Source organism: Octopus sinensis, linkage group LG14 (assembly GCF_006345805.1).
Source record: "Octopus sinensis linkage group LG14, ASM634580v1, whole genome shotgun sequence".
In the NCBI taxonomy this organism is placed as follows: Eukaryota; Metazoa; Mollusca; class Cephalopoda; order Octopoda; family Octopodidae; genus Octopus; species Octopus sinensis.
In genome coordinates, this window is record NC_043010.1 from 48,265,283 (window position 1) to 48,278,380 (window position 13,098).

Here is a 13,098-nt window from a genome sequence, read left to right on the forward strand (position 1 = left end):
TTGGTCGGCCCCGGGGCTATAGCAGAAGACACTTGCCCAAGATGCCACGCAGTGGGATTGAACCCGGAACCATGTGGCTGGTTAGCAAGCTACTTACCACACAGCAACTCCTGCGTCTACGTGGAAATTATCTTAAAATACTGCCGTTCAAACCGAAAAGATCCAAAAATTTTTGTTACACGGTGTCATTTGTTAGTGTTCTAAACTTGAAGCTGCATCTCTAACTTTTTTTTTAATGATTTGTATTTTAGCCATGTTTGAAGCAACACCAAGAAAAGATTGCAGCACAGTACTACATTTGTGATAAAGTCCAAGTAGCTGAAGGGGCTACAAAATTGGTGAAAACAAGTTCAACTCATTTGCCTCCTATTGACATAGCTGAAGCTGATACCGATTTACCAGTTGTAAGTATTAGTAATGTTCCTATACTTTTATGGGATAGTCCTATGGAAGCCCCTTAGGTGCAACTGCTTTATCTAGTTTGAGGCACATGGCCTAGTGGTTAGAGCAGCGGACTCGCAATCGAGGGATCGCAGGTTCGAATCTCAGACCGGGCGATGTGTGTGTTTATGAGCAAAACACCTAAACTCCATGTGGCTCCGGCTGAAGGTAATGGCAAACTTCTGCTGACTCTTTCGCCACAACTTTCTCTCGCTCTTTCCTCCTGCTTCTTGCAGCTCACCTGCAACGGACCGGCGTCCTGTTCAGGTGGGGAACCTATACGCCAAGGAAACTGGAAAACTGGCCCTTATAAGCCAGGCATTCCTCGAGAAGGAACAAACAACTGCTTTATCTCCTGGAAGACAAAGCTCCACATCTACAATGTGTTGGTCCTCTCCGTTCTCCTCTACGGAGTAGAAAACATGGCTTCTCATGAAGACCCTGGTAAAGAGGATTGCTGGCCTTGATAACACAGTCCTGAGGACCATTGGGAATATCAGATGGTGCCATCATGTTTCCAATGAAGAGCTGCATGTGTGCATGCATCAGCTTGCAGCCTCCTATCTCATAGCCATCTGCTGCCTGTGCTGGTATGGATGGTATGGACATGTCCTCCTCCTCCCGTTGGATCACCCTACCAGGGCCTTACTCCTGTTTGATGCAGCAGTGTTGGGCTGGAAGAGGCTCTGTAGTAGCTCCGCACAAGATGGCTCAAAGTGATTAAGGAAGAGGCTTCACATGACCTTGGAGGATGCAGAGGGGCTGGCATGGGACTGTCAGTGATAGGGGGCACTGGTGGATCCAGTTAGCTCCACACATGATGAGGTCTCTGGGACCACTAACCTGGGATGACCCTAGACCAGTTGAACAAGAGCACAGAGAGAGAGAAGAGAGAGAGAGAGAGAGAGAAGAGAGAGAGAGAGAGAGCTAATTGATTTTCTTGCAGAGTGAAGGCTACAATAATTGATACTTTCCAGTTAGAATTTATGTTTATGTGTGTCTATGTTTATGGTGTGCATCTTTTAGTAATGTATATCAGTGAAGGAGACAAACAGTGGCAAAGCACAGAAAAACTAGTGACCCACTATTGCCACTCTTGTTGTGAGAAATGCAGTGAATCTGCTTGGAAACTTTAAACATGATGCAATTTTTCACAAATCAGGAAATTTCAAACAAGTAAAAAATTGAAATCTAGAAAAACCCAAAAAGAAAGAAAAAATCAAACAAACAAACACAAATTAATGATGGTGGTGACAAATTTCCAACCAGCATCATGAATAATGTTTGCAGATGTAATCACTTGTATATTGATGGAATTAGCACTTTAAGAGCTGGATGGTTTTTGCTAATGGTTACTATTAAGTAGGTGTTGAACTTGTTGCCATCCAGACTAAAGCAAATTGTGTTATGAATCTTGTTTAAGAATATAACACAATTGCTGGCAGCAGCTGTAGTCTAAAATGTTAAGTGATGTGGAATTAAGATTGTCATTAACAATGGTTTCATTTCTGTTTTGAAGGCTTTAAGAGGGAGGAAACGAACTCACCGTATGAAATCGCTCTTTCCTGAATCATATGCCAAAGATTTGCTTAAATTTAAGAAGTTTGGCAAAGTTGAAACAAATGTTTATAGAGGTAAGTGACATCATGAAAAGGGTTCTACTTGCGTAGATTTGCAATAGTGCTCTTTAAAGAGAACATGTTTCAGTGGCTGGAAACATCTTGGACTAAGTAAAACATTAGAGAAAGAAACCTAGCTGTTTCTGGCAATAAATACATCTACTCTTTACTCTTTTACTCTTTTACTCTTTTACTTGTTTCAGGCATTTGACTGCAGCCATGCTGGAGCACTGCCTTTATAGTCGAGCAAATTGACCTCAGAGCTTATTCTTTGTAAACCTAGTACTTATTCTATCGGTCTGTTTTGCTGAACCGCTAAGTTACGGGGACATAAACACACCAGCATTGGTTATCAAGCGATGTTGGGGGGACAAACACAAACACACAAGCACATACACACACGCACATATACATACATACATATATATATATGACAGGCTTCTTCCAGTTTCTGTCTACCAAATCCACTCACAAGGCTTTGGTCAGCCCGAGGCTATAGTATAAGACACTTGCCCAAGGTGCCATGCAGTGGGACTGAACCTGGGATCATGTGGTTGGTAAGCAAGCTACTTACCACACAGCCACTCCTGTGTCTAAAGTAAAATTTTTTCAATTACTTTTAAAATACTACTGTGGACCCAATTTACTATTTTGCTTGTGTGGACTTCCCTCTGCCTGATCTTATATGGCTTCTTCCCCAGGAGTTCACATGGGCCCTAACTGAGAACCACTGTTTCATAGCTAAAAGAATTATTTATATATTTAAGCTTTTCACTCCCTGTGGAGCATAAGCTATGAATGACCTTTCTCCAGGGTTCTTGATGTGGGCTGTCTTTCTGTCTCTCCCAGATCTTGTTTGTTTGAATTATCATTGATGCTTCAGTGACTTGTTTGTTCTCTAGGTAGGGGCGCTGGCCTATACAAAACCATTTTCATCTCCAGGAAAAAGTGGTCCATGTCAGTCTGGCCTTTGTCCTTTGATCTATTCACCATGGGAGTCTCTACCAGGAACTTTAACTCCATTGGCATATCTCTCATAGTTGTTGAGGCATAAAAGCCACTACACCGCAACCAGAGTCCACTCAACTGCTGGCAGCAGCCATAGTCTAAAATGCTAAGTGATGTGGAATTAACATTGTCATTAATGATGGCTTCATTTCTCATTTGAAGACTTCAAGAGGGATGGAAGGAATTCACTGTATGAATTCTCTAACCCCAACCCTTGTGGAGGACAGAGTACATGGTGGAATGTTAATGCATAAGAACGTTATTTTTAATGGTTCAGCTGGAAGGAGGGGTTAGCACCTATGGTCTTTATACATCTACACTAGACTGGCAAGACTGATACTGTTGATATTCAGTTGTAACATTTGTTATTTGATGTGAGCAGAGAGAGAATCCTTGAGAATTGATATTCTAGATAGAAAGGGTTGGCTATGATGCTCCCCCACTACTTCTGCTTGTGATCAGAGATGCACATATTGTCAGCTAGTAAAGGACATGCCCATATATATATGGGATAACACACTCACAGTATCCAAGTGTAATGATAACAGATGTGGAAAGTGTCAATACATGCATACAGGTAGATACATTAGAACAAAAAATGGACAGATTTTTGCAAATGCAGATATGAACTGCAAAAACAAAAATTTGATCTACTGCATTAGATGCCCGAATTCCGAAGAATTATATATAGGTGAGGCAAGGAATGCATTATCAGAATGCTCACAAGTCCACAGACAACAAATCCGGAACACCAATGTTCACCAAATTCCATTGAGTGAACATATAGAGACATGTGGTAAGAAAATGTTTCTAATTTTTCCTTTCCACAAACTACATAACACAAGTGAAGTTGGAAGAAAGATAAAAGGAAAATGGGTTTATTAAAATGTTCAAACCTGTTCTGAATGGAAATAACAGCAATAATATAACAACCAGTTAATGATGTTGATTAATAAGTATAAACAAGTTATGGAATATCGATATACTTGGCAAACTGTGATGCTTAAGAGTATGTAGATTGATCAAAAAAGTATTCTAGAAATTCAGCTGGTTGGAGCTGAAAGTTAGGCATGGTGCATGTTTGATGTTTTGTGATTTGTTTTCTTTGTTGTTGGTAAGGCTTGTGAGTTGTAGATATTTTTTTTTAAAAGCAACCCATATTTTGAAAAAATAACTACAACTCACACACCTCTCCAACAACAAAGAAAGCAAATCAAAAAACATCAAACACGCATGACTCCTAACTTTGACAACAACAATAACAGAACTTACAGACTGCACTATAACCCTATCAAAAGAACCCAGGCACTGACAAACCCAAGACAAAACTTTACCGGACAATGTAGATCCCAGCCCACACATGAACCGTTCCAAAATCGGAAATTCCACCCATCACATAGGAATTCACCTCTAAACTATGATTGTAGGTCCCAACCCAAATTGTCCCAAACCTGGCGATCCCACCCACCATATAAGAATTCCCCTCTAAACCACGATTGTAGGTTCGAATCCACTCTAAGGAACCAAAATTACACCCAGTACGAACAACCCAGACCCCGGAATAACCAAAATCTCTTTAGTAGGCAACACATCAATGGGGGAAAGACTTATACACACCAAAATACCACAGACAGAAGAACCCCTAGAAATCATTTTTAGGCCAGGGCAACAGAATCCACGACACCAGATGGTAGATACCAACCCTGAAAAACCAAAAATAGTAAATCTCTCAAACCTAAACCTGTTGACCCAACAAATTAAAATCTTTTCAAAAGGACTAAAATTCACTCAAACTCCACAATACCCTAACCTGAGTGAAATACAGGGTGATGCCTCATACTTTTGCAGAAAATTACGCCTCACAGAGGAATTTTTTGACAAAGAAATCAATAACGATGAATCAGTGGTTTGTAACAAGAGCAGTTATAATCCCACAAAAGGCAGAAACAAAACTTTGGACAAATTTTGTGACTACATTTCAAATTTTCCTTATAGTGAACTTCCACAGCCTAAACCCAACACCAGTAAAAGGGAATGGGAAATCATCTATAAGTTACGAAACAATCATGACATCACAATCAAGGAAGCAGATAAGGGTAGTACTGTCATCAATATGTATACTGAACAATACAAAAACTCTGTATTTCACCTTAAAGAGTAGTCAACTACCAACAATCCAAAACAATGACCAAATTAAACACACTCATTTGCCAACATCGAAATAACTTAACAGCAAAGGAATGCGACTTTAATTGCAAAACCAGCATCCTCTATGGGCTTCCACAAATCCACAAGAGCAAAATTATTACCGAAGCTTGCAAAATGTCCACTTCAACCTGCATCACTGTGCCACATCCCACTGATCTCAAACTGAGACCAATTGTGGCAGGCCCAAACTGTGAAACATACAGATTAAGCAACTTTATCAATATCCTCTTAAAACCAATACTGTACCAAGTATTGAAAAAGATGACTTAGACCTATTAAATCATCTCCTCAAACATGCCAATAAAGACATTTTCATCCCACATCAATATGGACTAGAAGCTATTAAATTCTGGCTTGAAAAATACCCCAATGAGGTCCCGGAAAGAATAAAAAAAGAATTCATCTTCAAGGGCCTTAAGTTTATCCTTCAAAACAACTTTTTTAATTTTAATAATAACAGCTACAGACAGTATCAGGGACTGCAATGGGTACTAAAGTTGCCCCTACTTATGCAAACCTGGTGATGGCCTACCTAGAATTACAAATTTATGAAGAATCCAAATAAAATAGAGCCTGTCTTTCCACAAATACCTGTTGGAGAATTGGAAACGTTACTTGGATGATTGCCTCATCCTATGGTCCCACACACTCGACCAACTCATTGATTGCAAAAACTTGTGACAACAGTGTCAACAATCATATTCAATTTACAATGGAATATAGTCAAGACCAATTCCCTTTTCTTGGCATTCTTATTATAAAAAAGGCACCAATGTTGAAACTAATATCCACTACAAACCAACTGATTCGAAACAATACCTTCTGTTCACCTCCAATCACCCAAAGCATACAAAGACAAACATCCCCTTCAACCTAGCGAGAAGAATCTGTACAATTGTCTCAAATTATAGAACACGAAATAAAAGACTCCAAGAACTAGAGGCAATTCTTCTTGAAAGCCATTACCCAGCATCATTAGTTGACAATGGAATAGAACAGGCCAAGACTTACAAAAACCAAAACACACTCATAGTACATTAAATAGTCTCACATATCTCTCAACACACAATCCAAGAAATACAGAAGCTTACACAATTATATACAAGAACATCCCACAGCTGAGTCAAGACCCACATCTAAAAAAAGTACTCGCAACCCATAAAATAATAAAAAGCAAAAGACAACCCAAATCCCTAAAAAACCTACTCACCAATGCAAAATTACCCAACACATGCCCACCACCCACCATAAAAAAACGTGGTTGTTCCAACTCCAAGACTTGCATCCACCTCATAAAAAATAACTTCACCTGCACATCAAAGAATTTACTTTATGGCATAAGGTGTGAAGAGTGCCACAAAGATTACATAGGGCAAATGAACTTTACCCTCAGAGAAAGGATGACAGTCCACCACCAACAATTGAGGGATCCCACCACAAGACAGATACCACTTAGCGGGCACTTAGATCTCTGTGCACACAACAAGTCCCCCAAATTCCTAGTTTTCCTTCTATACCAATGCCCGGACAACACCACTGACCAAACACAAATAAATAGGGAAAATAAATCTTATTCAAAAATACAGACCACAACTCAAGATACTCTAACATACCCTCCCCAGGTACACACCCAAAACAAACACACAGAAACACATACATATATACAAAATCACGCACACACAAAAACAATGCAACTTCTAATGCAAACACACACACAAACATATACACACATGCACAAACACAATATCTCCACACTAGAGTACAAACCCACACGCATTCCAAGAAAAAACACATACATATATACACTTGCAATACGATTCTAGTACCCATTACCAACACTCACATACACATACACACATATGTAAACATGTACATGCAGACACCTACACACACCACCCCGACGATTACAAATCACATTCATACAAACACACTCACACATACACAGATACACACACGAACATGCAAATACAACACGACCCACACAAACATACATGCATACATGCAAACATATGTACACACACACACACACACACACTCACACAACACGCCCGTTCCCCAGTAAAAAATCACACACACACACTCAAAAGAAAAAAACTCACACATATATACACAATCCAACCATCACAACAAACACTCACGAACACACATACACACAAGCATACACACACCTCCCCAACAAATACAAGACACATAGACACACTCACACAAACACACACACACACTGCACTAACAATACAAACAAAACAAATCTCTCACAAACACAGCACACACACACACACACACATACACACACCCACCCAGAAACTACATAAACCATAGCCACATATACACACACACAAACGCATACTCAGTACCAACATACACAAAATGCACATGCACACACATACACACCACCCAGATAAACCCAACACACACAGACACACAGAGAACCCCCTGATAAATACAACACACTCACACACATACATATGCACCCTCACACACAAATACGGTTGCTCACACACACACACGACAAGAACAATTAAAACAACACAAACATACTCAGACAGACACAACACACACACTCATGTACACACACACTCACGTACACTCACATAACAATCTTTTTCTAAAAACGTGAAACCAGTCAAGTGAATAAACATCTTTAAAATTGCACTTTCAAACCTTCTTTCATATACTCGTGCAGTATCTTACAACTTTACTTTGTTATATGTGTTTAAATGTATACTGTATATTATGACTAATACATAGTCTTTTGGACTACATTTTTACACGTTAGACCACTGGAAGTAAAAATTTTAATAAATTTCCATTTCCCTTTGATATGTTTAAGTATATATATATATATATATATATATATATATATATAGAGAGAGAGAGAGAGAGAGAGTTTTGTATATATATATAATCCCTTATCTGGTGGTCAATGAAGAAACTAGGGATAGATGAATGGTTAGTGAGAGCTGTACAAGCCATGTACAGAGACGCTGCTAGTAAGGTGAGGGTTGGCATCGAGTACAGTGAAGAATTCAGGGTAGAGGTTGGGGTCCACCAAGGTTCAGTCCTCAGTCCCCTCCTATTTATCATAGTCCTCCAGGCAATAACGGAGGAATTCAAGACAGGATGCCCCTGGGAGCTCCTCTATGCTGATGACCTTGCTCTAATTGCTGAGTCTCTATCAGAACTGGAGGAGAAGTTTCAGGTGTGGAAGCAAGGTTTAGAATCGAAGGGCCTTAGAATCAACCTAGCCAAAACCAAAGTCCTAATAAGTAGGAAGGTAGACCAATCACAAACGCCTTCAGGTAGATGGCCCTGCTCGATCTGTAGAAAAGGCGTAGGTAGAAACTCTATAAGATGCACCAAATGTAAGCTATGGACACATAAGAGATGTAGTAATGTCAAAGGAAGACTAACTAGGAAAATAGTTTTTATCTGTGGCAGATGCTCAGGAGCAATAAACTCTGAAAATATGCAGAGACCAACTTCTACCACATTCCAGGGAGAAAAACTAGAAGTAGTTGATAGCTTCCGCTACCTAGGTGACCAAGTCAGTAGCGGGGGCGGGTGTGCTGAAAGTGTAACTGCTAGAATAAGAATAGCCTGGGCAAAGTTTAGAGAGCTCTTACCCGTGCTGGTGACAAAAGGCCTCTCACTCAAAGTAAAAGGCAGACGGTATGATGCATGTGTACGTACAGCCATGCTACATGGTAGTGAAACATGGGCTGTGACTGCTGAGGATTTGCGTAAGCTCACAAGAAATGAAGCTAGTATGCTCCGATGGATGTGTAATGTCAGTGTTCATAATCGACAGAGTGTAAGTACCTTGAGAGAAAAGTTGGACCTAAGAAGCATCAGTTGTTCTGTGCAAGAGAGACGATTGCGCTGGTATGGTCATGTGGCAAGAATGGATGAAGATAGGTGTGTGAAAAAGTGCCACACCCTGGCAGTTGAGGGGACCTGTGGAAGAGGTAGACCCAGGAAAACCTGGGACGAGGTGGTGAAGCACGACCTTTGAACTTTAGGTCTCACCAAGGAAATGACTAGAGACCGAGACCTATGGAAGTATGCTGTGCGTGAGAAGACCCGGCAAGACCAGTGAGAACAGTCAGAATCAAAATCAAAATGAAAATCAAACCAAATCAAATTAGATATCAGAAAGCAGAACCAAAATTGAGGCCAATCAACATCAGTTGAAGTTGCAGCTGTGGTTAAGCGAACCATCCGATCATGGCCGTTGCCGGCGCCGCCCCGTCTGGCTTCCGTGCCGGTGGCACGTAAAAGCACCATCCGTTCATGTCCGCTGCCAGCCTCGCCCGGCCCCCGTGCCGGTGGCATGTAAAAGCACCATCCGTTCGTGTCCGTTGCCAGCCTCGCCTGGCCCCCGTGCCAGTGGCACGTAAAAGCACCATCCGTTCATGTCCGCTGCCAGCCTTGCCTGGCTCCCGTGCCGGTGGCACATAAAAGCACCATCCGTTCGTGGCCGTTTGCCAGCTCCGTCTGGCACTTGTGCGGGTGGCACGTAAAAAGCACCCACTACACTCACGGAGTGGTTGGCGTTAGGAAGGGCATCCAGCCGTAGAAACACTGCCAGATCTGACTGGGCCTGATGCAGCCTTCCAGCTTCACAGACCGCAGTTGAACCTTCCAACCCATGCTAGCATGGAAAACGGATGCTAAATGATGATGATGATGATGATGATGATGATATATATATATATATATATATATATATAGATATATACATTTATATGTACACAGACATAACAGAAGTAAATAGTCATCCTTATAATCATTAAAATTACTTTAAATCTGAAATTATACATTCAAATTATTAATGGTTATAATGTGAATATTCAATATTTAGTAGACATGCCCTTTGTCTTTTTCAATACAAGGACTCTATTAGCCATGTTACTGATCAGATGATGAATATTCTCTTGTGGAGTTTCTTGTCTGCAGTAATCTCAAAAGATCTGGCTTTGAAGATGCTTTCTTGTTCTTTTTATGAAGAATCCAGTCCATTATGTCCCAGAAGTGTTCAATAGGGTTCATATCTGGTGACTGGCTTGGCCATGGAAGCTTTTTAATGCTATTCTCATCGAACAAATCTTGGGTCATTTTAACCATGGGACAAGGAGCCCTGTCTTCTATAAATAGTCATCTTTTATCATTTCACCACTGGAGAAGATTTCTGCAATATGGTCACAAATTTGTCTGAGTTTATGTTTTCCTTAAACTGTACCACCTTGCTCCCCAGACCATCACAGAATAGCTGACAGGTTTCATTGTTGGCTACAATCTTTTCACATCAAATTCATGATCACATAGTCTCCAGACTCACACTTGACCACCGTCAGGAAATACAGCAAATCTGGACTCATCAGAGAATATGACAGTGTCCTAAAATGCTTGGTCAGCCTGAGGCTATAATAGAAGACACTTGCCCAAGGTGCCACATAGTGGGACCAAACCTGGAACCATATAGTTGGGAAGAAAGCTTCTTACCACACAACCACACCATGTATATATATAATCTACCTATCTATCTATCTATCTATCTATCTATCTATCTATCTATCTATCTGTCTGTCTGTCTGTCTATCTATATACATGCATGTGTGTGTGTGTGTGTGTTCAATGAGCTGTGCAGTGGGACTGAACCTAAAACCATGCAAGCTTCTCAGCCACACCTGGCTAAAGATTCCAAACAGAATTCATATTTGATCATTTACCTCCTCATCATGGTTTGTGCTGATACGGAGTTGCTGACTAGGAAACCACACCGTCATCACCTATAGCAAAATCACTTCTAGCAACAGCAGCAGCAGCTGTTCAAGAATTTGCCAACAACTACAAACTGCTTAGATTTATAGGGAAGATGAAGTAAGACATTGCGATCATTTATCAAAGTATTTGTGGAATATGAGAGAATCTTTTCCATCTGAAATTTGAAGCAGAGTTGCCTATTCCTACGCAAAAATATTTAGATTTGCATTTCAAGTTGTCAGCTGGAAATGTGTGAGAAAATTAATTAGGTCTTGAAATGGAAATGTTTTTAAATGAAATTACTTAAGAGTATGATAAAGTGAGTTTATGTTTCTGTGTATGTGCTTGTGTGTGTAAGAAAGTGAGAGTAGGAGAGAGAGTGGGTGTTGGAGAGAAAGTGTGTGAGAGTAGGAGTGAGAGAGTAGGAGTGAGAGAGTGTGTGAGAGTGTATGAGAGAGAGTGTCAGAGAGTGTATGAGAGAGAGAGAGTCTGAGAGTGAGAGAGAATGAGAGAGAGTGTGAGAGAGAGGGAGTGTATGTGAGAGAGAGTGAGAGTGAATGAGAGAGAGAGTGTGTGTGAGAGAGAGTGAAAGCGAATGAGAGAGAGAGATAGTGTGTGTGAGTGTATGTATGAGAGAGAAAAGGTGTGAGAGAGTATATATGTGTGTGAGAGAGAGAGAGAGAGTGAGTGTGTTGTGTGTGTGTGTGTGTATGTGTGTGAGAGAGAGAGAGAAATTAAGTGCATGAACTGAGAGGTATTTTTTAATTATTGGGCAAAAAGAGGGAAATATAATCTACTGAATAGAGATGAGTATTTGTCTGAGTTTAAATAAAGCTAAAACTATTCATGTCTTTGCATTTCCCAAGTAATTTTCTGATGGTTGTCCAATTAATAAAAGTAAATGAAAACCAAGACAACAACAACAACAACAACAACAATTCATGTAGTTGTAGGCCTCCATTGGTTGAAGTTGACTTTTGACAATGTGATCTCTTTCTCTGTCAGTAAAACAATATTGCATTTGAACTTGGGAGGTCAATGTGTAGATGACAGCCTACACTGCATCAGCTGCAGATGTGGATGGTACTGGTTTGTCTGAAGAGTAGTGCACTTTCCATTAGACATTTCTTTTACCAGGTTGTGGTTCTGCTCTTCTCTCTTCCTGAAATGGTAGTGGGAAGAATCTTGCCATGTGTTGTGACCATCAGTGATCTTCGCCCAAAGTTTTGTACCACTGTTCCTGTTCACTGTTCTTTTGTCTACTTAATCCTTTTTTGCATATTGAGCACATATCTCTGTTTCCCTGACTGTTGCAGGGCCTTATCTTCTTCCTTACTAAAATATATCTTTGCTAAGTTTTCACTGAAGCATTTCAATTCTAGCAGGTAACAATAATACTGCCATACCAGTCATTGGGTATGACATCTTGCTATACAAGTGATTAGCACGGGATTTTGAAGTGGGTTATTTTTAGAGACAGGGAGACAGACATATAGGGTAAACTGTCCCCTGAAAGTTGTGGCCTTATGCCTGTAGATGTCATAAATCAGTGTACTACTTATTTTAACACCTCCATCTGTTACAACCTCTTCCTTTTGTCTAATAGCAATACCTTTCATTTTCAGGGGTCATCAGGAGAGAGTGTGTGGGACCTTTTCTCTTGATGCCTCTGGAAACCTACTGACATCCTGTATGCCGGATTTTCTATTGACTGTACTTGCACCAGCAAGATGTTTCTAACCTCCTATTAGGAGCTCTTTCTTTTGTCTTATATTAGCATCTTAAGATTTAATTTATTTCAGGTGGTGAGCTGGCAGAACTGTTAGCACTCCAGATAAAATGCTTAACAGCATTTCATTCACCTTAATGTTCAAAGCTCAAATTCTGCTGAGGTCAACTTCACCATTTATCATTTTGAGGTCGATAAAATAATTGCCAGTTAAGCACTGGAATTGATGTATTCAACTTACCCACACCCCTGAAATTGCTGGCCTTGTGCTAAAATTTGAAACCAATTTATTTCTGTTTTTGATTAATTACTTTTTTGCTAGTCAACAAT

The 13,098-nt window shown here is 40.3% G+C and overlaps 1 protein-coding gene across 1 annotated transcript in view; it reads left to right on the plus strand.

Moving 5' to 3' along the window:
* LOC115219341 (dynein heavy chain 6, axonemal-like) overlaps positions 1-13,098 on the plus strand; it is a 349,247-nt gene that overhangs the window by 28,065 nt on the left and 308,084 nt on the right. The window contains exons 3-4 of the mRNA XM_036509002.1: positions 252-404; positions 1,961-2,075. Of these exons, the coding sequence (XP_036364895.1) occupies positions 252-404; positions 1,961-2,075 (268 nt within the window). The remainder of the gene's footprint in view (positions 1-251; positions 405-1,960; positions 2,076-13,098) is intronic.